A 25,609-nucleotide genomic window follows, 5' to 3' on the forward strand; every position below is an offset into this window, starting at 1 on the left:
AATTCACATTCCTTCAAGAGTTACCGTCTAAAGTAACGGATGGACGGATCTATAAACAGTACAATCTTTATAAGTCCCACTAAGTCATTCTAATACCAGTAAAAATAAAACAAAATCTTTCAGTTTTACGTCTCATAGTTGTGCCTTTTTGACTAAAGGAAACGGGTGGTTAATGGAAGTGAATGATTATACAATAATTAATGGAATGACAATGTCGGAGAAAACGGGTTCCTGGATCGATGTCAGCTGCTGCTAAAATGGTTTTGTGGTAGACAAACACAGTGTGTGTGTGTGTGTGTGTGTGTTTTCTCAGAGTACTCCCGTTTCCTCGCTTTTGCTTCATTCCATCACTATCACCCATCTGCTTATCACCATCTCCCTTAGCCTTTGGTGCATAATTGTGAGATATTTAACTAAAAAAGAAGGTGAACCTCGAGAAAATGGCGTATACCACAAACTCACTTGGTCTGAGATCATATCAATTACCTCTATTACTATCACTGAACTCCCATGCTCTCCACCATTCCAGTATGCTCTTCTGTTAGGGGTAAGTAAATAGCAGTTTTAGGTGAAACGAAACAGGTGAGAAAATAACCACTGCTTTAGATTACATAGATCAAATTAAAGAAAATAAATGTGAAATTTCTTTGAGCGGAAGCCAAAGTATTAAAATTCCCTGTTTATAATTACAAGAGTATGACCTTTTAAAGAGAGAGGAGAGGGCAGTTTTTACTTTTTTATTATTTATTTATTTATTTATTTGTAAGACTGAATACATACTTAAATATAAGCATGCCAATCTTCAACCTGTCAACATATAAAAGTATTTCAGAAAGGAGCAGGGACTCATGATCTCGTGTAAATTTTTTAAACTTCAGTTCTGGAAATTCTAGATTTCTTTTTATATATGCGCATATGGATATGACAAATATATATATATATATATATATATATATATATATATATATATATATATATATATATATATATATATATATATATATATATATATATATATATATATATATATATTTGCAAATACCCAAGTAACAAGAACCTACTTGGCTAGAAAATGGTAATTAACATTTTATTTATGGATTAATATTCATTACATCTCTTCTTCCATTGCTGACACCATATTTATTTATCGTAATTTTAAAACCTTTTCATTGCTAATTAACTTCCAAAATTAGTTATGTTTTCAACCTTCATCAATCCATTAAAAAACTGATTATTCACTTCGTTGTCTTTAAAGTTTCTACGCCAGTATTTTTTGATATCGATGAGGTGGAGTTTTCCTTATTGGCTCGGGGCAGCAAAGATGCTAAATATCATTGATCCTTACTCTATGTTAAATATGGCCCTGGGAAGGGGAGTGCTTTATCATCCGCAACACCAAAACTCATTGAAATTCTAACTACAGAGTACCTAATAACTCTTCTGTATAACTTTATTAATCTGTAATGATATGATGAAGCTATAAGGTGAGGATATATGTACTTTTACAATCTGCAATGTATGTTTGGCTTTACTTAAATAATAGAAGCTTCCAATTGCATAAAATTATTAAGTACATGTTCACTTGCACATTACGGAAAAAGGCTAAAATAGTCAGAGGAAATTGGTAGTCCAAATTAGGCTATTTCGTTTAACTTTTTACTTTTATGGAACGATAGTAGAGAAGGAAATATGGTGATCGTGAAAAAAAAATGAATTCGAGATTTCAACAATTTACACGTTTCATGGCCCCTCCAGTTCTGTACCCCTCCAGTTAATTGGTACCTGTAAGTTAAAAAAGGACCGGATCCAAACCAATCATACTGATAGCAAATTCCTTTGACCAAAAAAATAAATAAAAATAAAAATAAATAAAAACAAAAAAATACATTCCTTTTGCTGAAAGTTCCAATTCTATAAACTAATGGTAAATATTCAAGATATCTCCCTGCAATAATATCATCAGACACTTTTTAAAAGAAACCTTCTAGATAATTATTTTCAGATTATATTGCACTTACTTTTAATGGACAAAGTTCTTGTGCTTGAGTTCCCATGTATTTATTGTGTAAATATAGTAATGGGCTATATTGTTGCTTGCTGCATGTGACTTTTATTACCAAACTTCATTAGATATTGCAAGCAAGCATTACCACACTGTAACAAATAAATAATATTACTTTCTGATTAATTATTATATGAATTTGTTTTCAGTTTGTTGTACAGGGTGTCCGAGAAGTCCTTCCCTGATTACAGAAATTGATAACTCAGGCTAGAAATACGATAGAAATATGAAATTAGTGTTGAATTGTTTACAAACTATAAAAGTTTTGGTCACATCAGTACACTTCCACATGAACATCCTTGGTAGCACGTAGCACATCTAGGCAATATTCAATTTCCATCCACACAGCCAACCTCACTGGAGGGATCGATGCAACGACTGTGGTTATTCGTTGCTGCAGGGTTTCAAGATCTGGTATACGTGTTCGGTAGACCTCATCCTTGACATAACCCCATAAAAAGAAGTCTAATGGGGTTATGTCAGGAGAGCATGGAGGCCAAGCAGTTGGTCCATCACGACCAATCCATCGCCCAGGAAATGTCCTATCGAGATAGGCACGGACGTCCAAACCCCAATGAGGTGGTGCACCGTCTTGCTGAAAAACGACATCGGGGCGATACTGAAGCAGCTGAGGAACACCATACAGCTGCAACATATCCAGGTACACTGCAGATGTGATGGTATCCTCAGCGAAGAAGAATGGCCCGATAATTCGATCGTGCAATAACGCGCACCAAACATTCACCTTTGGACTACCTCTGGTGAACTCCCTGACCTCCCTGGGGGGTTCTGAACCCCAAATGCGTACATTATGGCGATTCACTACTAGACTGACAAAGAATGTCGCTTCGTCGGAAAAGGCAATTCGTCTGAGATAACCATTATCGTCCTCAATATGTGATAGCATTTCGACCGCAAAGTCATATCGACGTGTACCGTCGTCGGGCAACAAGGCCTGAACGAGTTGCACTTTGTAAGCACGAAACAATAAACGTTTGTGTAAAATGTCATGGATAGAGCTTTTTGGCATCTGTAATTCACGTGAGGCCCTGCGCACCGATTTCTTAGGACTTCTCAGAAAAGACTGCCGCACAGCCTCCACCGTGTCTGCTGAGGTTCTTGGTCGACCAGACCTCGGAAGGTCAGCAACCGACCCTGTGTTCTTGAACTTCTCATACCAGGCTTTAATGCTCTTGACATCAGGTGGAGTCCTCCCAAATGTCTGGAACTGTCTCTGCACCGTGGTTGGTGATCGTGTCTCATGGTACCACAGGACACACTGTGCCTTCTCCTGGTTGGTCGGCATGGCTTCTTGGGCTTCTTACTTACGTACTACAAACCTAAAACAAACAAAATCGAGACTTGGTAAAACAGAACAAACCTAACACAGACCAAAACTTTTATAGTTTGTAAACAATTCAACACCAGTTTCATATTTCTATCTTATTTCTAGCCTGAGTTATCAATTTCTGTAATCAGGGAAGGACTTCTCGGACACCATGTATTAAGGCAGTGTGGTATTCTCTGGAGAGGGGATGATGATTTTTTTCTTACTTGGATATTTTGTATTAATTTTCAACTAGAATTTTAGGATGGGAGTATTTTTGGGAAATGGCGACGATTTAAATGGCGTGTGTTTGCATGTAGAATGATATTAGCATATGAATCGAAAGTGACACCTTCTTCTAATTAAACAAGTAAATCTCATTAGAGATATACTGAAATTCTCTTTGAATAATAAGTGTTACTCAATGACAAGTGCAAAAGTGTGATAGTGAAGACACAGTTACACTTTCTAGTGTGATCCTCAAAACTGTTTATAGACCTAACCAGTGGTCGAAGTGAGACGGTATTCGGTGGTATGCATACCGCCTCTGGTTTTTTTAGTGGTGAAGGCATACCGCCTCTGCTTTTTCAGTGATCAAGACATACCGTCACTGGAGGGTAGATGCTAAATACCTTTAATAAATCCATTTTTATACGTAGTAATTAACAAATAGCTTTGCACGCAAAAATATTTTATTTATTATGTAGAAATAATTTCTGAGTTCACAAGACCGACATTCTTGTTATCTTTTGTTTTTAAAATGAAGTATTTTCAAAGAAGTTCATCTAGTTCGTATTTTGATGTGCCATATTGAATTGTTTATTTCTTGTGTATGTGTGTGTCTTCTTGCCTTAATATATATAAATGTCGTGTATTGAGCATAGACGGATTTATGGGTTGTCTGCTTTGGGGGCGGATTCGCCGGGAGTCTGAAATACCCCTCAGTCGTGTACGGATCCGAGAGTTTTACCGCAGAAAATTGTTAATATAAAAACTCGGTTTTTGAGTATTTTCGGGGGGAGGACATGAAGAACTTCTATATTATACAACTTAAGGGGTAATTTGTTATTTTTTCAGAAAGTTGTATGCGGAAGATCAAAACCTCTCCACGTCCTCCCCCCGTAACTACAGAGAAGTTCTCCAATGGTTTTCAGTCATCATTAATGCAATCTTTTAGACAACATACCCTCACTGTATTTTAACATTTAGATAGCCGGGATATCGCGTGAAAATCGTAATAAAACATACTGCCTCTGCTTTTTCTCCACTTCGAACACTGGGCCTAACGAATAAGCAACTATACAAGTGGCAGATTGAGTGAGATCAAAGAATTTTTTATGCATGAACCTTTTGTAATTAGTGTAAATAGTATTAGTGGTTAAGATTTAAGTGTTAAGGTGGTTTATTTACTGTGTGAATTTGGGTTAGATGTTCTTTTTAAGCTAATAATTTTACAATTTTTATCATCAACAATATCGCGGAAAGCATTCAGTTCAATAAAGAATCATTAGATCTAATCAGTACACAGGTCGAAAATGAGACTAATGAAGTATCCGATATGGAAATACAAGCAGTTACAAATAATTAAACTCATTCAAGTAATGTAATGATAGAAAATGACAGACTCACAGAAAATAATTTAGCTAAATCACCCAACCTAATTGAAATCAAGGAAGCAAACCCATCTCTTGAAAATCGTTTTAGCGAGAAACACACAGCTCCATACTATGTATTCCTTAAATCCAGTAAAGAAGAGCTTGAAACAAAACATCTAATGTCTGTAAGCAGAAAATTATATTTAGCAAATATCGCAGGTATTACTAATTTCAAAATAATTGGTAAGAATCTAATAAAAATATACTTTGATACTGGTAAAGCAGCTAATGCTTTCCTAACACATCCAATCCTCAAAAGTCAAAATTGGATAGCATTCATTCCAAACTTTGCTGTTAACACGACAGGGGTAATAAAAAATGTTGATCCAGAAGTTCCTGTAGGGGAACTTCTCCAAGAAATAGTGATATTCCCATAGTATCAATCAAAAGGATTTATCGAATGCAAGAAGTAAAAAAATTCCTACTTCCACTATTATTGTAACTTTCAATGGACAGCAACTTCCAATAAAGGTAAAGTTTTTTTTTTTTTATCTAAGACTACCGGTTGAAACATACGTACCCGCAATAAGGCAATGTAATATATGCCTATGATACGGACACACACTGCGTACTTGCAAAGCAAAAACTTCAATATGCAAAAAGTGTGCTTTGTCATATAATAATACACAATGCACTAACACTATTAAATGCTTTAATTGTGGTATGGGTCACAAAGCAGACTATAAAGACTGTCCAGAAAGAGCTAGGCAAAGAAAAATAATGTCAGTTATGGCTAGGGACCATTTATCCTTTAACGAAGTAAACATGCAAGTGGGTAAATTACATTCTCAAAATAATAAATGGGAAGTTCTCAATAGCACATCAAAAGCAGCAGAAAATACGCTTACCCAATCAAAAAGCAAAATAACTCCTACTTTGCACACATTTAAATCAACTGATAATTCTATTGTTGCAACTAATAGAAAAAAGATGATTCAATTAGAACAAGAACCTCCACTTTGGAAAAGAAGAAGAAACACAGATAATATTCACTCTAACCTAAATGATAGTGTTCGCAATGCAAATAATAATGGGTTTGAATGTAATTTTCCTAGCACCAGCTTTCAACAATCGAATGTTCGGTCCACAAACAGGGTAACCTAGCATGAACAAAATAGTAATGGCTTTAATTACAATAAAATCTCTTCAAATAATAAATCTGCATTCAATCAGAAAATTAAAAAAAAGATATAACAACAACAAACAAGAAACCACGACATGTTTAGAACAACCTCTACAACTAAAGAATACAGCAATATATAGTGTTAGCAATCCAAATAATATTTCTGAAACAGATAATAATATCATTGATAATGAAAGTGGAATGTTAGTACCTAAAACCCTGTTTGCAATCAAACAACTACTTGGCAGCATTCTAATTTCTTTAAATTGTAATGTAACATCTGAATACATCGAGAAAATTTCCAAACAATCTTACATTATATTTACTTCCGTACATGATATACACTAATAAAGAGGGAAAAGAAGAACAAATCCGATTTTTTCTTTCTTATTTACGCATTATTGATGATGAATAAGAGGTATAGTTTAAGGATATTGCAATGGAACTGTCAAAGTTATTATACAAAAAAGTATGCCATATTACATTTAATTAACATTTTTTTACCAGATGTTACCGTACTACAGGAAACAAGGAGGAAAATAAAATTTCCACTAAAATTAAATAACTATAATATCATAGAACATCTGAGAGAGGAGATTACGGAGGATTCGCCGCTTGTATTAAAAAGAACATAAATTTTTAGACAATTAAATATCATTATTAATCATAACTTTTCAGATATACAACTATATGGTTTTGAAATAAATGGCACCAAATTTGTAAATATTTATATTCCGCCATCTACTGTACCTGATTGCCGCTTTTGGTCTCAACTAATTTTGAAAACGATATAGATTACATTATGGGCGATTGTAATACTCAATCTTTTGCTTGGGGAGCTCCATAATAAGGCTGGAAACATACTAAACCAAATTTTATTAGAAGCATCATATCTAACATTGAATAATGGAACGGCACTAGAATTACTTTAAAAGGCAATAGTGTACCTGATATTACCGTATGTAAGATCCAATATCTTACCCAAGCAGACTCGACAGTTTATTTTGACCCATTTGGTAGTGATCACAAACCTATTTTAATCAAAATGCATCCATTTGTATCCAATGTACCTTCACAACATATTAACTTTGCATCTGAATTCTCTTCCAAAACTAATAAAATTTCATGCGTACTTGACTGGCAAAATTACCAACAAGAAATTTCGAAAAACATACAATCTTTAAGTAATAATCAGTGGAAAATTAATACATTTAATCATATGCTTACGCAGGCAGCTGCTGACCAAAGAAAATCACGTTAAAAATTTCAAAGAAAAAATAAAAGATTTGAAATAAAAAAAATCAGTCCAACATAAAATGCAAAAGCCAATCTGGTGAAATACAGAAGCAGAAAAAGCAATTAATAAAAGATGTCTAGCTTTCAAAAAAATTATAAAGTCGAAGAGTTTACTAGATTTTTTAACATATAAAAATATCAAAGCACATACTAGGATTATATTAAATAAAATTAAAAGAAATAAGTGGGAAAAGTTTTATAATAACTTGTCATTCCAAACACAAAAAAAATCAATCTGGAAATTTTTACATCTACAATTAAATAAAAATCCTAGAACATCAATATCTGATAATCTAAATAATATAGACATTGATTGGATATTACAATTTCAGAAGAACCTTACACCGGATTATGTAATAACTTTTTAGCTTCTGAACGTGTAGACAATAAACTCATACAGACGGAATATTCATTTTCCGCAGTGGAATTAGAAATTGTTCTCAAAAACATTAATAGAATACTTCACCTGGAATAGATGGAGTACAATATACTCATCATATAAATCTTCCTAAGGAAGGAAAAAAACTTATCTCTGTCACTTGCGAATCACATATGGGAAACAGGACAAATTCCTGAAATATGGAAAAAATCTTTAATAGTGCCAATATTAAAAATAAATAAACCTTGTAACGATGCAAATAATTATAGATCTATAGCACTTCTACCTTGTGAACTTAAAATATTCGAACAGTTAATACTAAATCGTCTTCAGTGCCATATTGAACATAACATGATTCTAACAAATAATATCACAGGTTTCAGAAAAAGTAGCTCCACATATGATGCAATAGGACCTCTTATTTTAGATATATGGAAAACGTTTTAACAAAGAAAATTTTTAATTCTAGTCAGCATAGATTTTCAAAAAGCATACGATTTGATCAATTTGGATATCTTAATTAGAAAACTCATCAACTTGAAGATTTGAAAACAACATATTATCATCATTTACAATTTATTACATGACAGGCAAGTTTACATAAAAATCAATAATGCGTATTCCAAACCAAGAAGAACTTTTATGGGTCTACCAAGGCAGTAAACTCAGCCCAATTCTATTTAATTTATTCGTATTGGATTTAGCTCAATTATTGCATAAGAATTTAAATTTATACATATATGCTGATGACGTAATTAATTACGAAATAGTGGAAGATTTCGAACAGGAATAAGCAAAATTAAAAATAATATTGAAATCATACAAAAATGGAGTCATGATAATGGACTAGACATCAATTGGACAAAATCTACTTATACTATATTTACGAAGAAACAAATCAATAACATCCCTCAGATACAATTGAGAGATACACAACTGAAATTTTCTAAACAAATAAAATATTTAGGTTTAATACTAGACTCAAAGCTAAAGTGGAAATCTCATTTATCTTACTTATCCAACGAAGCAGTCAAATATAATAATATTTTAAAAGGTGTTAGTACAAAAAATGGGAAATACACCCACATCTCATTAATTAAATCAACAAACACTAATAGCGAAAATCTTATACGGGGCGATGTTCTTCAATACGAATGATACAATCTTTTACAACAAACTAAAGTCAATCCAATATACGCAGCAAAAATGATCTTTTCGCAACCTGCATTTTGCCAAAATATATATATATATATATATATATATATATATATATATATATATATATATATATATATATATATATATATATATATATATATATATATATGCAATTTTAGAAGCTACAAAAAATATTCAATTAAATATAACTATATTTAAATTAACATCGATTTTTTTTATTATCCAGAATGGCAAAATCATCATCAGACATAATTAGTAAACTAACAAACTTGAATTTTCTGAATCAAAACAAAAAATTACCATACAATAAATATTTACCTTGGATCTATAAAATATACAAAAAACTTAAGGAACTGCAAACAAGAATTACAAAGGCTTATATATTCCAATATGAAGTAAATTTAACAAAAATTCCAACTATCATTCCCAATTACATTCAATATCACAAATCAGAAATTTTACCAAATTTATATTAAAATATTTGGCAATTACACATTGATATGTTACCACAAAAATGTCAATTAATCTTCACAGACGCCTCGAAACAACAGAACAAAAATGTAGGAGCGGCTATATTAATTCCGAATATGAACGTCATACAACAATATAAATTACCTACTGCAATATCAATTTTTGAAGGTGAAGCCTTTGCAATAAGACAAGCATTATTAAACCTAAAAAAAACTTAACATCAGATGTGCATCTATTTGTTCGGATGCCTTAAGTGTTACAAAATCAGTGAATAATCCGAAATGGTCCATACAAAATTCATGGAACATAATGTTGATTAAAACGTTATATCTTATCCTAAAAAACAACAATTTTAAAATAACATTACTATACAAAAAAGAGAAACAAATAAGTGCTGGTGTGGAAAAGAAATAGGAAACATCAACCATCTAATATTCCAATGTGAACTGTTACAACAAAAAAGAAACATCTTCAATAAACATCTTCTTAATTTCTTTCATACTTTTCCAATCTCCACAAATATGATTACATACACTAGAAATTGGGAATTAATTAAAAAAATTATTACAATTCATCCAAGACAACAATCTAAATTTATAAAAAAAAGAAAAAACATAGTACATCATCAAGAACTTTAATTAATAAACCACCTTTAAAAAAGAATAGCTGGGAAATTACTATTTACACTAAATCAAATTTATTGTTTCAATTTAATGCTCTTTACAATTTTATTTAATACAATTTGTCAGATCTACAGAACCTAACCCATTGATTCCCGGCAATTCTAAAGTACAAAGGTTCATGTGAAGCTTTAAACCTAATTCTATCATTTTTACAGTTATTTTTATCACATAATTAGATAGAAGGCAACTGGACCTAAACGGTCGTGCCTACGAAGAAGGTGTCCAATTGGAGGCCGAAATGAAATGAATTTCAGGATAATATAAAATGGGCTCTATATTAAGGTGCAAAGTTTTTAAAACTAATTTATTGCAGTTCCACGCTGCTTTTTTCAATTGTTTATTGACATAGGACATATATATAAGAATTATTATTACCATCTTTCACACGTGCAATACGACTTCAAGTCTATAAAGCATACATTTATTTTTGAACATCTTAGCTATTTTCTACATTAAATATCTACACATAAAATCTACACAATAAAGATCAACACAGATCACTTCAACTGGTTTTGTCTAATTACGAAAAAAAAGTGCTCTTTCTACACATGTCTTTCCTTTCTAATCAAAGTAAATATTGTATAATAGGTAAACTTTGTATATTGTGCATGATATGAAAATATTGATGGTGCCATCTCACGGCTTTAACTAGATTATTAAGGTTCTGTCACGACTCAAAGACGTGATTTCATTGAAAGTTGAAACAAATTTGATTGGCTCATTTTTTTATAATAGGCATCCTTTTTGTGTATTTATTTTATTTGTCCTAATGAAGTTGATATAAAAGAGAAACAACATAAAGGAGGTGGGCGGATAAGGGCCATTTTTCGCCCATCAGACAACGGAAAAATGAAGTGTCCGATTCCGACAAGTTTGCAATGTATTTGTATACTAGAAGATATGTTGCATATGTAAAAATAATAGATACGTGATAAAGAAAATAGTAAGTCATAGAAATGAGTGCCCAAAGAGAGTCCGTTTCAGCGTTTTGCGACATTTTGGTAATGTTTGCTGTCTTTGATGGAGGCTTATAGGAAGAAGGAGTCGATGAACCAAAATAAATCTGACTCGTCATAATATAACACTGTGTAACCTTTGATATGAGTACTAACTGATTTTGGTTCAGTGTGTCCTTCTACCTATTAGAGAACAAAATGTATTGCGCGAGAGTATAGAGCGATGAATACCGTTTATACGCTGTAATGTACGAGTTCAACTGGATACTCTAGCTCTGATGTAAGTTACTGATTGTGACTGAAAATACATGCTCAGCATGTCAATAAGATATATAAAGAAAATGTATTGTTTGCGCGGATATGTGTGTAGGGCAGCAAAAATAGAGACAGCACGTTATGGAGTATTGAGAAGGCGTGTCATTTCTGAAAGTGGTATGAGTAAAAGTGCGAGCAGGAAAACCAGTCGCAGAATGGCATGAAATTCTGCAATAGATATATATATATCGAAGAATCATACATACCACGCGTCAATGAAGTACCGGTGGGAAGTCATTAATACGTTATATTGCAATACTGAGGGAAAGATGAAAAACAACGACCAACAATCGTTACCTGATGTCTCCGATCCTTACACTCACGAGCACTTAAGTGACAAAGGTATGTACTCTCTGTACATACATCATGACGATGCTTCTGTTCTCCGAGTTCAGTGGTACTGTCAATGTAAAGTAGGCGCACGGGTCGTCGGATGTTGTGGGCATGTTGCTTCCGTACTATGGTTTCTGGATTACTAGCGCCACAATTCCACCGCAGTTAAGAAACCGAGTCTAGAATATACTCATACACTACAAGATGCCGCTGCAGGATGGTCCAGTGGCGATTCGGATGACAACAGAAAGCACGATGCCTAATCTGCAAACTAGCTACAAGTGTCTCCAGCTATCTGATTATTATCTATGCTTGATTATTTCCGATGTAATATATTGATCTCATAGTCGTAGTAGACTTCATTCTTCTTATTCTTGCCGTTAGTGTTCTATTTACTGTTGCTTTCTCGGATGCCAACTCATGACATTAGTGTTTACGTTCCTCATTAACACACGACTTACGTCTTTGTTTATTTTATTTTTTACCTCTCACTTATAGCGCTTTCCATCAAAATATATTTGTTTTCTTATTTTTATGAGGTATACTATTGGAAACCATGCATTTCACATCTCGGGCCTGATGGGCGAAAAATGGCCCTTATCAGCCCACCTCCTTTGAATTGAAAATAATATTTATTTATCAATTACATAATTAAAACATCACTGTACCAAGCTAGAACAAAATATTTCCCAGAGTTCTTATGTTTCACATAAATGAAATAAACTTTTCTTTTTTAAGAAGCCGAAGTAATTGCAATTCGTCTATGCAGATGGTATTCTATTAAATTATAAGTTGGTTTTATGGCATATGATACTTGATACGTTATTCTTCATAAATTAACTTAATGTGCATATGTCCATTTAACATTTTTACACAGTATCACAAAATACGAAAAATAAATTAGTGTCCCCAGTCACCATTGAAACCAGTGTTTCTAGACTTTTTTTCATATTCAATCCTTATAGCCATGTGTACCAACGAAGTTTAAACGAGCGTTCACTCAAACGCGTTCAACATTAAACTTTCAAGTTTAAACGTGGTTCCAGGACTTTTGTTGCACCATTGAAAGTCGAAGTTTAGCACATCTCGTTTAAGTAAACTTCGGTCAATTTGTAAAATCGACTCTGATTGGTTGTCATCTTTTCTCTCTCATTTTGTTAAACGAAAATTAAGAAACCATACCACGTTCCGGTCTTTCCGACTTCCGAGATTGTGTGCATAGAGTTGTGAGTAGTCTAATTTCAGTGGTAGTAATTGTGATGGGAAAAATAATGAAATCACGAGCAAAAAATTTTTCCGAACACGAGAAATGTATTGTAATTTCATTAGTGGAAAAATACAAAGACATTATTGAATGTAAACAGACTGACTTATATCAACGAAGTTTAAACCCCCAAATTCGGCCGTTCAAGCTAAAACCAAGTTTATCCTCCATTTGACCGAGACCTAACCTTGAACGTTATTGGTGCAAAAAATATTTTTGCCGATCTTGGTTATGACCCTCGTTCAACAATTGAACTTCGTTGGTGCACACGGCCATTAGAGTTATTAAAGTACTAGCAGCGTTCACCCCGCTTCGCTGCGGTCACCCCGGAACGCAATAAACTTTGTTACTTAGATAATTTTTACTTTTTCGCTTTCAAGTGATATGATAAAAACCATAGAAGATTGCAGTAAATCTTAACATTATATCGCCTGTCATTTATGTTAACCCGCCCCGCTTCGCTGCGGTCATCCCGGTGCTGGCATATTGTAAAAGTGTCTGTAAAAATAAGCAAATCAATTAAAAAATTTTAAACAGAAGATTCAAGCTATTTTCCGCTGTATATCGCCTGTCATTTATGTTAACCCGCCGAGTGACACGGTCATGCGGGTTGCATATAAATACGTTTATTTTTACCTATGATGAACTAATAACAAAGGATTTGTACGTTATGGACACTTGAATGGTCAATTATCTCAAGACACTGGTAATTAAAAATTAAAGTGATATGATAAAAACCATCTAGGGTCCAAATCCTAATAACCCCCCAAAAATGAAAGAAATTGGTTCAGCCGTATTAGCGTGATGAGCGGACAAAATTTTGTACGTTCTCTTTTATATATATAGAAGATTAATATTCATGCTAAAAGTTGATTATTTGTTTTCACGCTATAATTGTTATAAATAAATAATGTTCTAAATAAATAATGTTAAGGTATTCATAGTCGTAATTTTAGCATTTCGAAATCCGTTCCTTACTTCCCTACAAGCTGGTAATAAGTTCTTTGTTCCTTGATAATAAATTTTCTTGTTTTTTGGTTATATTAGATAATTGTTGATGAGTTATATTAGATAATTGTTGATTTTAATTAATTGAGATAATATTGATTGCTAGTGAGATTATGTTTAGATGAGAAAAATTATCAAAAACCATATAAACATAATAGAAAAACGCACACACTTCATAAACCCAATGTACATCGACTTGTAATCTCTAACTCCCAAACTTATTGTAAAAACTTATTGCCAAAGGTAAGTAAGCAATAGATGGGACAAAAGATCCAGCTTGACTTTAAGATGCCACCACTATCGATAGAATACGTAAATAGTCTGGGCTGTGCTTTCCCGTTCTATTCCCTGTCCTAACTGCTGCTCACTTCTTTTCTTTCTTCACTGCCTTCCTTCTACTGTCGTTCTTCTCAGAACGCCTTAATTCGCTTGACCCTAAAACTTAGGTAATAATAGGAAAAAATGATAATACGCATATAGTTAAAGTGAAATTAAAGGATGATTAAATTGTGAAATTGTGAGATTTGATGGGAAATAGCTGATATCGGAAACTCTGGCAACTAAGCAAAATGAATTATGTAAGTATCTTGTTATGGTAATTGTTCTTAATATACTTTCATTTTTCAGGTAATAAGCTGCAACAAAAACATCTGCACTCTTCAAATAACGGACACAACAGGATCTCATCAGTTTCCAGCAATGCAGAGGCTCAGTATTTCCAAAGGTCATGCCTTCATCCTGGTGTATTCGGTGACGTCACGACAGTCTCTAGAGGAACTCCGACCCATTTGGGAAGTGATAAAAGATATCAAAGGCGATTTAAGTGGGATTCCGATTATGCTGGTGGGCAACAAGTGCGATGAAGTGGAAAACAGAGAAGTGCAATTCTCGGAAGGTGAAGAAGAGTCGAAACGATGGGGTTGCAACTTTATGGAAACATCAGCCAAAACCAACACCAACGTTAAGGAGTTGTTCCAAGAGTTGCTGAACATGGAAAAGAACCGAAACATCTCTCTTCATCTGGACTCGAAGAAAGATCCACAGAAAAGGAAGATACGCGAGAAATGTACCATGATGTGAAAATTTTGGCGTCATTAGAAAAGAACGCATATAATGAAAGAAAGGGTACTGGATTTAACAATCTATTGTTTCTGTTGCGTAATGTGTTTAACCAGCAATCGTAATTTTTCTAGTCAGTCATTCAGCATTGTAATATCCTTCATGCAGCAGCAAACTAAGACATAATCATTTATTAAGTCATTTAGAAGGCAAATGAGTAAAAAGACCCTTTACCTGAAAATGGCGTATCGCCGAAATCAGACGATAAAATGAACATAAGCTAAAAGGTAATGTGGTTGTGTTATATTCTACTAATACTACTACCCACAAGATGTTTTAAATGATTACCAGAACGCACTAACAACAATGTAAAAATTACTACCTGAATAGTTTTAGGTTCCTTAACCTTGTTACGGAGTCCTCAAATAACTATAGGTTTAAAGACAATGATTAACGTTACTCGTGTTCAATCATGATATAACAACGATACCTATAGAATACATCAATACGGCATGTGGCATTACCAAAACAGGAATATTGATGATAATAATTAGCTATAATTTATAAAATAAAGGATAAAAGCTATATACGCAGCTGGACTGGGAAGAAACATGAAACTTTTATATTACGGATAAATTATATATCATTGGAATTGCCACATGTTATAATACATATATATATATATAATAGTTTGTGAACGAATGAGTGCTATTATGTGGGAGCATATGAATCCGCTGTATGTTTGACACCGTATTCAGTCGAGTGTATGTATGTGTGTTATACATAACGATGGATTTGCAACACACATAATTACAATAACTCTTTCAACAACTTACAATAGAAACCAATCTACTCAATTTCAGATTTGCTTATTTGCATGCGAAAAAGAAATGTTTCACTTAAAAATGTGAAAAAAAAAAAACAGAACTCCAAAAGGAAAAAAGATTTGCAATAAAACAAAAAAGAGGATAACGTATTGGTTCTATTTGTATGTAAGTAGTATATATGCGTGTGTCTGTGTATGTATGTAAGTATGTGTGTGTGTGTGTGAACCCAGTTGAAGCTTTTTTGAGATATGTGTGAGTGAGTTATACATATGTAAGTAAGAGTGTTCACTTAAGACAGTTTAAGAAAAAACAGTGGATTATAAAAGCAGAAGCGACAACATTGGATGTTGTTACAGTCAACTGAAGACGTGCTTGTTGACATCTTCCATGAGTTAATATAAATTTACTATGAAGGGAAAAAACATATAAATATACCAAATGTGTATATGTACATACTAAGTAAAAAGCTTTAATCTACAAATCAAGGAGTTACGATAAGAGAATACTGGATAATAATAACTATATTAATAAAAAAGACATTAAATGCTGTTATTTTTTACTTTCATTCTAATGTTAGAACTTAAAACTATTTTGTTAACTTGCAGCTTGTACTAATATGTTTTATTCTTCATACTTAATCTACAGTGCAGAGCTATTTTGCTTTATATAAAAAATATACAACTGTCAGTATATACATAGAATTGATATGCCGCGATTGTATATATATTTTTTGCTAAATATCTAGCGTCTATGTATGTTTCTGTACGTATGGGTGTGTGAGAGAGAGAATGATTTGTAGGTGTGGAAGTTTATTTTTTAAACATGGAATATAGCTATTAAGCATATGTTTATTTGCATGTACATGTATCTGTATATACAATATATATATATGCCTGTACTTGTAATCTATTAGTAAGAAAACCCTTTCTTGTCCAAGTTTGTCACCATATCGAATGTCGGCCAATAGCTACAGTTCCTTTTGTTTACAACTTTTTTTAATCCTTTTTAATTGACGTCATCACAAGAAGGAAAGAAAACTTCAAAGTTTTCCCTTGAACTAGAAGTGTTCGTGTTAAGAATTGTGAAAGGAAAAAAAGAAAAGAAACATTGTTTTTGTATGTGACAAGTTCAAAGGATAACACAAGCCGAGCATTTTTACTCTTCTTCCTTATTAAAAATATATGAAAAAAATCAAGATGTGAGATATTGTACATATAAAATAAAAAGGTTTTGTAAATGAATATACCTCTGTGTACCAATAATTTTATTTAAAGACATTAGTAAACTTTAGCAGAAAACGTAAAGGACGGTAGATTAAGTTGTTACGAAGATATTCCTGTAGTGCAGATTGACAATTAACTCTTTTTATTTACTATAAAATAAACATATAGAATAGTACTGCATGTAGGGCTGACCAAACGTATACATATATCTATTGACCATATCTCTTGACCTTTTCATAATATGTCAATAAAAACAGTCCTAAAGTGCTAGATGATATAACTAATGTTAGTTTGCAGTGTTGTGACTTCCTTCGATCGAAGTATATTATTTTTTTTTTTAATTGCACCTTTTATCCGAGAGATCTGGGGACCACTTCTGTTGTAAATAAAAGGTTAAGAATACACATACATTTAGTTAAAATCTTAAGAAAGTGTAGATACTTCGAACAACTATTCGTGTGGAAAATGCTTCCAATGGTTGAAGGGGGACAATAAACTTATGTAAATCAAAGTTAAAAGTACTCATCATTGCACAGACATAGTAACCTAAGAAAATTTGATTCGTCAACAATCTAAATATTTGTCTAAAATAGATAATCAAACGCTCCTTCATACTTGTAGAGATACTGCCAAAAGAAACGTCACGTCTCTTTTTAAAAACAACATATAATCTTATTAACACGAAGTGAAAGTAGAACAGATAACTGTATCTTCCTCCCATGGAACTTTCGGTAAATAAAATTTCGGATACAAGGTGCTTTATATACTTTTTTCTAAGTAACATAACCTAATAACCTAAAACAACTTGTGGGAAATCAGTTTAGAAAGATTAAATATAAAGTTTTTAAGTTACATAATTTGTCCAAGATAATCCAAAAGTAATAAGGTATTCAATAGAGGAATAACTATCGTATTATATATTTTTATTTTGAAACAACTAAACACCGCATGCTATTTCGTTCTGCAGCTTAACGAATATTTCTCTATTCACGTGTGAAACCAATCGTGTACAATTTATATATATATATATACACCTATAGATGTATATATCTTGTAATCGATACGAATTCATTCTAATGATCATAAAACGTACTAATCTACAAGCAAGATAAAATAACGCGAGCAAGTAAATAGCTTGTTACATATAAATATTAAAAAAATATTTGCAATATTATACGAATCTATTTAACTCTATTTCAGTGGTATAAAGTGATAGAGAGTAGACAATTATAACAAGAGCATATATCAGAATAGTTTGTAACATAATGTAATATAATACGGAGACGGAAAAATGGTTAGCTAGTAGAAAATTATAGAAAAGAAATATATATATTGCTGCTAATAAAAAAATAATTTTTATAATTTTCAATAAGTATCACAGTAAGTCCATAAAATAGTTAAAAACATTATAAATATATAAAGTTTAAATAGCTTTAGAGAGAGAAAGAGGAAAATTGTAATCGGCTAAGACTTAAAAACTTATTTTGTTGAATTAATAAAAGGGTTGAAACTTACAATAAGTCGATCTGGCTGAAAAGCACATCAGAAAAAAAGTATTTATAACAACCATAAAAATCTTGAAGCACAATACTTATAAATTGAAAAAAGAAAATGGTAAATGCTTTTTCGTTTGAAACTCTTCTATAAAATATAAAAATAAATAGAAAAATCTTTCAGATATGAACATGGGTTTCAATCAAGTCTTTTCACTTTAGATACATATATCTAGATGTCACCAATATACCGAACTCTTTAAAACACTAGTATATTTCAGAAATATGCTATTTTCTTTTGCGTGAAGCGCATATGTTAATATCGCATTAATAAGTGTGAGAAAGAATGTACAGTACAAACTAAATGGTTTTGAATTTTTCCATTCAGTGTACAAAGAGTCAGTGATCAAATAATATCTACAATAAAGTAGATATAATATCTCCAAAAATAAAAAGAGTAGCATGTGATCGTTTGTTCCTAAATATTTAGAAAAAAGAAAGAAAAATAGCTATTATACATTGTCGATGGATGAAATCAAAATTTAAGAAAATATTTGAGAAAATATTTTAATTTTTGAAAATAAATATTATCATGAGAATTTTGGCAGAAGAAAGCTGTTTTTTTTTTTTTAAAAAAAAATAAACTTGCAATCGTGCCATGTGCCTGCTTCCTTAAGCAACGAACTCTTGCGTATACAGCCTGTAATTATTTATGAGATGGAATATTAACTCATTCTAGACTCAACAAATAATAATAATAATAATAATGTTACTACTGCTAATAATAATAATAAACAAAATAAACAATTATTTGGGTGGAAAGACTGATTACTTAAATCTTTATTACTAGAAGTTCAATAAAGGAAATTCGTATGACGTGTGCACTAGGCATGTAGTGTAGCTAGGTATATACGAATTTCTACAAAACATGATATTGAGTTAGTCCAGAAACATTTAAAAGAAAGAAAAAAAACCTAAACATATTTCAGAGTACGGGTTTTTACCTTATTAACTATCAAACTGTATAGTGCAATTATTGTATCATGTTTATTGTTAGCTAGAGCCTTTAAATCTGTATCAAAGAATAAATTATCTTGAAGAATAATAAGAAAAAAAGAAGTTCTTATCCAGTATGTTTTGTAGAGTAAGCTAATACATTGATAAGTATATTGCTTTGTGCTGTGAATATAATAAACTCATTTCCTGTTCCTTTTTTTTGTGGAAGTAAAGTAAAAGAATATGTCTTTCTTGTGTTGAAGGATCCGTTCTTTTCAAATAAAACAAAAAGAAAAAAGAACTGTATTTTAGTTAAGAAAGTTACAAATTACAAATATGCCACAAAACATGTTTATCTTTACCGTCCTTTGTTCATAAATTTAAATAAAATGTTGTGAAGAAACAGATTTTGGCTTAAGTTGAAGATAAATGTTTGTTAAGTGTTAACTTCAAGTTTAGCAACATTGAAGTGCAGCATAATTAAATTTCAATTTTAAACTCTAAAGACAACACAATAGTTTGTACGCCAATATACTGAAATTCTGAATTCTTTGGAAATGGTTAAACTTAATATGAGTTTGTGAACATTATTTTTTGTATCAAAGAAATATTATTTATGAAAAGAACAGACCCTACGTATTCCTTTCACAGAATAATTGATTGTTAAAGAATAGATTTATTGTTATTAAAAAAATGATGTTCTCCTTTGTGTATGATTTTGTATGTGAATTTGATTGTTATGTTTGAAAAAAAAATACTCTGATCATGAAACAAGTTGTTTTGAACAAACCTTGCATAATTCATCTTCTCATCTGACCATCGCTCCAATCTTCAAAGATACTCCAAATTAGAGATGGCCAATCCGCAATACATTACTAGCCACTTTCCCGGTGCAGAGCTTTGAATGTACACTCGTGAAGTTTAAAACTACAGTTTCCTTTACTTTTTACAGAAATAAAATATTTATAGCGAATTTGTAGTATCATTTAGAAAGTGTTCTCATGCCACTGTTGGCTCGTGTGCGTTGGATTGGTCATCTCTGCTCATCATTTATATTACTAACGCTAAGCAATTAACGTTGATTCAATGTTATATATGAATACACTATAACCCCCTTTAGAAAACTGGATTTTTTTTTAATTGGGATTTTTCACTAACTATAGGTTTAATGTAAAACAAGTGCGCCTAAAAAATCATTGAGATGTATAATACGAGATTTTAATATTTTAACATATTTTGTGTTTTTTAAACAGCAAATTTGATTTGCATTTTAAAGAATTGTTCATTTGAAAGGATAAAATTAAGATATTCATATATATATATATATATATATATATATATATATATATATATATATATATATATTCCTCTTTTTTAAAAAAGAAAAGTAGGCTTTAGTCAATGTTTGTCGCTTAACAACCCGTTTGAAGCAAAACATTTTCTATGTTTATTTGAAATAACTTAATTTTGTGATCCTTTTAAATGAACAATTCTTTAAAATGCATATATAAGTGATTTCACCTTTTCAAGACTGAAGAATACCATGCCGAAATCCAGAGCAAAAGTGATCAGACATATCAAACTATCAAAGTAAAAGTTAACAAAAAGTCTGATGAAAAAGAGTTAGTACTCAACAGTTTTGAGCTCAGAATAATAATACAAATATGAATAAACTCTCATAGGTTGTTGCATGCAGAGAATTCAAGAGACATATTGAATTAATTCAACAAATAGAATACTAACATTAAAAGAAATATAAGCATAAAAAATAAGTCTTTTTTATTAAAACATTATAACACTTGCAGAAAGAAAAAAACTTCACAGACTTTTATTTGCTAATGATGTTCCTTCTGCATTGCTTTCATTAAATGCGGAAAATTTACTAACATGGTTTTCCTTAAATGCTGATTTAAGTACATTATGTATATAGTGTTATTTTTCGAGACGAAATTAATCTTTCGTTAAATGCGGGAATATAAAATTATGGTTATACTGTGCTTGTGAAATACCTAAACACTGTGAAATGGTGACATATTGCTTGCGAGTTTCACCACTAAACAATATCATGCAAAAGCAATATCATGTAAATAAAGAGTGATTTTTTTAAACTCGCGGATTTTATTTGGGTCTAGAATTTTTAACTGAATCCGGTTTTCATACGGTTTGTGGCAAATGATCAAGGAAGGATGAGACATTTATGGGATTATGATTACTTGTTTAAATTCATCCGGAATAACATCGATCACGCCTCAAGAAAAACAGTAAATTTTCGCCAGTGTACCTTACAATTAGAATGAGGTTTTAGATTTTTGAAGCGAAACTGCAGAAAACAAATTAAGTATTAGTGGTAACGCCGATAAATCAAATAGCCGGTTTCTTGCCACAAACGACGGAGAGATTTCTTGGGTGACCTAAGGAGTCGATAACTGACATCTTTCACAACACCCGCCTGCGGGATCCGATGCTTCCCTGTCTCACTCAGAACCGATCCTGTTTCTTCCAATTTATTCACTAGCGATCACATTATGTTCTTGTCTGGGGAAGAATGTGAGGCAAATTTGTTTTTGAATGCCCCTTGTGTAGCAACAACAGATTCCATTCTCCAAAGTTTTAACGATAAACTTATGTTGTTCCAAATAGTACACTATTCTTACTGCGCGCTGATCATACTCACACAGTAACACAGAATTGTACAGCACAATTCTCAATACAGCTTGAACAATTTCCTGTTTCTTATTGACCTTGGCAAGGTTGCCATCTAACGAAGAAAACTCAAATCTCCACACCACACTACACTTCATTCCAATTGTAAGGTATACTGGCGAAAATTTGCTATTTTTCTTGATGCGTAATCGACATTACCCCAGATGAATTTAAACAAGTAAACATAGCCCCATAAATCTCCCATCCTTTCTTGATCATTTGCCACAAACATGAAAATCGGACTTCAGTTAGAAATTCTAGACCCAAATGAAATCCGTGAGTTTTAAAAGAACCACCCTGTATTTAAATATACTAGAAATATTCTTCCTTCACGACTAAATTATAAATATTGTTAATTTTGGTATGAGAGGTATGAGCTTGATTTTCTAAGGAAGTATACGTAGATTGAATTACATGTTAGGTTGAAGTCTCATATAGTCTCTTTGTTGAAAAGGCACTTTAAACAAACTCTTGCTTCCAAATAATAATTATTTTATATTTTCTTGTTGTTGAGGAACATTTAACTACAATTTATTAAGGTAAGTGTAAAGGCGCTGGAATCTATTATTTATTACTTTATCTAGAAGAAAAGATTTATCTGCAAGAATATAGACATAGTGTGAAGATAACTCTCTACTCTTTTTCCATTACATCAAAACATACAGATGAAATCGTCAGCAGCATTAGGGTTCAGCTCCCATTAACTCCCAGGTTTCCTCAAGTACTACATTTTATAGAAATCTGTCCTCACAGGAGACAGAACCAGATCTCGGATTAGAAGACGTCTTCCAACTATAACATTGCAGCCAACACTGTTATAATATCTGGGCTGTTCAAAAAAAAATGTGTATATACTCTTTGAAAACATGTTATACATGCGATACGCTTCAATTCGCGATGAGTAGGTATTCAACGTGTGAAGTACTATTGTTGAGCAACAGCAATATATAGTATTAATGTTAATCGGCTATACTTCACAAACGCTGTCATTGCAGTGTGTTCAGACAATCTTGTGCAACGTTACAATGATGCAGTATACGTTTAGTGAGTACACTGACTTACGGCGAATGTAAATGCAATGGGCGAGCTGCTAGTTGCTTGTATACGGAACGCTTTCCCGATCGTTGCCAGCCAGCACTCACCATGTTTGAGAGAATTGAAGTGCATCTACGGGAAAGGAGTTCTTTGACAGTCAACTGGGTAACTGTGGTGGTCCAAGGACTCGTTGTACAGCAGAATTTGACGAAACTGTGTTGAAGCTTGTGACACAATCACCGTCAATAATTACTCACGTTATTGTTCGTATCTTGAATGTGGATTACATGAGTCTCAGGTAGGTTCTCCACAGCTCCATGTGTACCACCTACAGAGAGTGCAACCTATGGGACAAGGGTATTTTGCACCACGCAATGAATTTTGCACGTGGTTTCTGCAATGATGTGGGAAGATTAGCACTTTCGAGGCTGGTTTAATTCATAGATAAGGCATCGTTTACCTGGGAAGGTGTATTTAATAGCCACAACAGCCATGTATGGGTTGAACAGTATCCCAATGCACATATACCTCGAAGCAACCAACAACAGTTCGCACTTAATATTTGGGCTGGCATCATCAATGGATCACATGTCCTTCCATCCCATCTCACTCAGCCTGTATATTACACTTCCTGCAAGATATATTACCCATTGTGTTAGAGGACATTCCGCTGCATAAGCGCACTTACACGTGGTTTCATTACAATGGATAACCTGCGCACTTCTCGTGTCCGGTACGCGCACACATAGATCGCTGATTTGAAAGGAGATAGATTGCACATAGTGGTTCTTCAGTATGACCGACACGGTCATCTGACCAGGTTCCAATGGATTTTTTATGGGGCCACCTCAAGCGTGTAGTGTACCTGACACCAGTTGCACCACAGTTCCATCTGCACAAGTTCTCGAAGAATGGGTTTATATTGCTGTGGCGCCATTTGCTTCACATGTGATACATATATGCTTCACATGTATCTCAATATAGTTCGCAGATATCGTGAGTGCACGGAGGTTCATGGAGGCCATTTTGAGCATCTGCTCTAATAACTTCTTTTGGAGGTAAGAACTTTCTTTGTATTATCCTCAGATTGTGGTGATGGTTGTATGTTGAACATATATGTCGGTCCAACAGACCGACACAGACGACACTTGTCTGCGAAAAACGTCTGACAGTTCACACCTTTCAGGCCTTTCCAGTTTCCTCAAGTAAACTGTCGCTCCAGATTGGGTCATTCGTTCCTCTTCCTAGAAGGGGAGCACATACTCCTTACCTTCTGTAGTAACGCCACTAATCGCATGTCGTTATGCACTGCATATGCATGATTCGGGTTTGTCTGCTTTTTTTGTTCCCTTATCCCAGTCCTCCTTTTGTGCAAATCCTTGCGTTCCCCTACCACTCTGATTTTGTCAATCAGGATTGTTTCCTCCAAAACGTTTGAAACGTTTTATATACCATTCCCGTTTTGAAAGTCTTAAAGATATACGAAAGATAAAAGCTTATGTATGCCGCAGATCTGAGTCAAACGAATTTTATGATGAACTTCTGGCGTAGCGAGCGACAGTGAATTTAATCATGCACACAACAGCAACAGAATTCAGGTTAACAAGCTGTTTAGCACTGGTCATTCTTCGTAACTTACACTGCTCTTGTTTGTATATGCGTTCCACTGTAGTTAACATTGTGCTTTGAAGGTATTCATTGTTTAATTGATAGCTATTATTGTGTTTGTGAAACATCAATAACAATAACACAATATGTATAGTGATAGCTTTCTTTTGAGCAAATATTGGATACTATGATACAAGGAATTAAATTACAGTATTTATGAAAAAAAAATGTGCTAAGTATGAAAAATGTGCTATGGAACACAACATAAAGATAATCATAATATTTAGGAACGGACATTGGTATATGGTATATATTACATAAATGAATAAAATGTAGTCACCTCTGTATTGTTTTGTAAATTTGAGTTTACATAATTTCGATTCTCGCTTGAATCTTTGTCGATAACAATTTGCATAATTTCTTTGTAAGATCATTTTAGCGTGATAGGATTTTTCAAATTTTCTAGGACGACTTCAGTCTAGAAATGATCTTGCAAGAAGTCAATGTAAGTAGGTGAATTATTACTGACAAAGATTCTAGAAAAACTCAAATTTTCAACAGGATATTGTTGACTCAAATTTCCAGAGTGTTTTGGAAGTATCGTAAGACACTGT

General features: G+C 32.7%; 1 protein-coding gene across 1 annotated transcript in view; it reads left to right on the plus strand.

Annotated features, from left to right (window-relative positions):
* Nucleotides 1–19,279, plus strand: part of LOC145673271 (GTP-binding protein Di-Ras2) — a 132,642-nt gene extending 113,363 nt beyond the window's left edge. The window contains exon 3 of the mRNA XM_081742809.1: nucleotides 14,679–19,279. Within this exon, the coding sequence (XP_081598935.1) occupies nucleotides 14,679–15,131 (453 nt within the window). The 3' untranslated portion in view covers nucleotides 15,132–19,279. The remainder of the gene's footprint in view (nucleotides 1–14,678) is intronic.
* The last annotated feature ends 6,330 nt before the right edge of the window (nucleotides 19,280–25,609 follow it).

Source organism: Thermobia domestica, chromosome 16 (assembly GCF_964235325.1).
Source record: "Thermobia domestica chromosome 16, izTheDome1.hap1.1, whole genome shotgun sequence".
NCBI lineage: Eukaryota > Metazoa > Arthropoda > Insecta > Zygentoma > Lepismatidae > Thermobia > Thermobia domestica.